The sequence below is a fragment of the Helianthus annuus genome, chromosome 14, assembly GCF_002127325.2.
Source record: "Helianthus annuus cultivar XRQ/B chromosome 14, HanXRQr2.0-SUNRISE, whole genome shotgun sequence".
In the NCBI taxonomy this organism is placed as follows: domain Eukaryota; kingdom Viridiplantae; phylum Streptophyta; class Magnoliopsida; order Asterales; family Asteraceae; genus Helianthus; species Helianthus annuus.
In genome coordinates this window covers 14281557-14283083 of record NC_035446.2, presented here as the reverse complement: position 1 = coordinate 14283083, position 1527 = coordinate 14281557, and the positions used below count along the sequence as shown (strand labels likewise).

Below are 1527 nucleotides of genomic sequence, written 5' to 3'. Positions count from 1 at the left end.
TCCTTGATATTTATAATCAATACAAATCCCATGACTTGGGAAACACAATCACTAATTATGCGATATACATGGAAACGTAATAATGGAAAATGCTATCTAAATATATAATGGTATTACACCCCCGCAGTCGAAGAGGGAGGAGATCGTATGCTGAGACTGGATCTGAAGTCTTCAAAGAGGACACGCGGTAGCCCTTTGGTGAAGATATCCGCTATCTGATAGCGAGAGGGGACATGCAGAATGCGGACCTGACCGCGTTGAACCTGTTTGTGGACGAAGTAGATATCAAGCTCGATGTGTTTGGTACGTTGGTGCTATACTGGGTTACCAGACAGGTAAATTGCACTCGCATTATCATAATATACTAAAGTGGCACGAGACAGAGGACACTGCAATTCGAGAAGTAAGTTACGCAACCAACAAATTTTAGCGACAACATTCGCCACTCCGCGGTGTTCGGCTTCAGCACTTGAGCGTGAAATCGTGGCATGTCGTTTGGAAGACCAATATATGAGATTATCTCCATAGTAAACGCAGTATCCGCTAGTAGAGCAGCGTGTGTCGGGGCAACCGGCCCAGTCCGCGTCAGTATAAGCAAGGAGACGCAGATCCGTCGACGAGCCAAGAGTGAGGCCGTAAGTCAAGGTGCCCTGAATATAACAAATTATTCTTTTGAGCGCATTCCAATGTTCTGTTTTTAGTGCATGCATATGAATGCAAATCTGTTGCATTGCATAGCTGATATCCAGCCTAGTGAAAGTCAAATATTGAAAGGCTCCTGCAAGACTTCGGTATAGAGTTGGGTCGTGAAAGTCATCACCAGCGGATGCACTTAATTTTGCGTGAGTATCCACGGGAGTGTGTGCCGAACGACAGGAGGACATACCCTCGCGTTCGACAATTTCAGAGGCATATGCATGTTGGGATAGAAACATGGAGTTCTTATTACGTGTCACCGAGATTCCAAGAAAGAAGCTTAATGGGTCGAGATCCTTCATGGCAAACTCGTTTGCCAAGCGGCCCATAAGGTGTTGTTGTAGAGCCGACGAGGAAGTGACGAGGAGAATGTCATCCACATAAAGAAGAAGGAAAATAGTATCCTTTCCCTGATGATAAACAAACAAAGAAGCATCGCATTTACTTTGTGAGAACCCGGGAGTGAGAACAAAGTCTGTAAACCGTCGGTACCAAGCCCGAGGCGCCTGCTTTAACCCGTGGAGAGACTTTTTGAGATGACATACATAATCCGGGTAACTTGTGTCACGAAAATCCATGGGCTGATACATGTAATCCGTTTCATGGAGATTCCCATGTAAGAATGCGTTGGTAATATCACAGCCCCCGACCCCACCCTGGGAGCGGGAGCCGTAAACCAGTCAGACGGTATCGGTGTTTATTAATTTTTCAGCGGAAATTTTCATCAGGACCGTAGTTAGGAAATATTTTTATCAGAGTTAAACACCAAATTGTTTAAAATAGATAAATGGGATAAAACCCAAGTTTTGCTAATAATACATTTATGGGGAT

At 44.5% G+C, this 1527-nt stretch overlaps 1 protein-coding gene across 1 annotated transcript; it reads right to left on the bottom strand.

The window, feature by feature from the left end:
* Positions 1 to 314: 314 nt before the first annotated feature.
* On the bottom strand, positions 315 to 1274 carry LOC110906448 (uncharacterized mitochondrial protein AtMg00810-like). The gene has a single exon (XM_022151580.1). The coding sequence runs from the start codon at positions 1272 to 1274 to the stop codon at positions 315 to 317; it is 960 nt and encodes a 319-aa protein (XP_022007272.1).
* Positions 1275 to 1527: the final 253 nt, after the last annotated feature.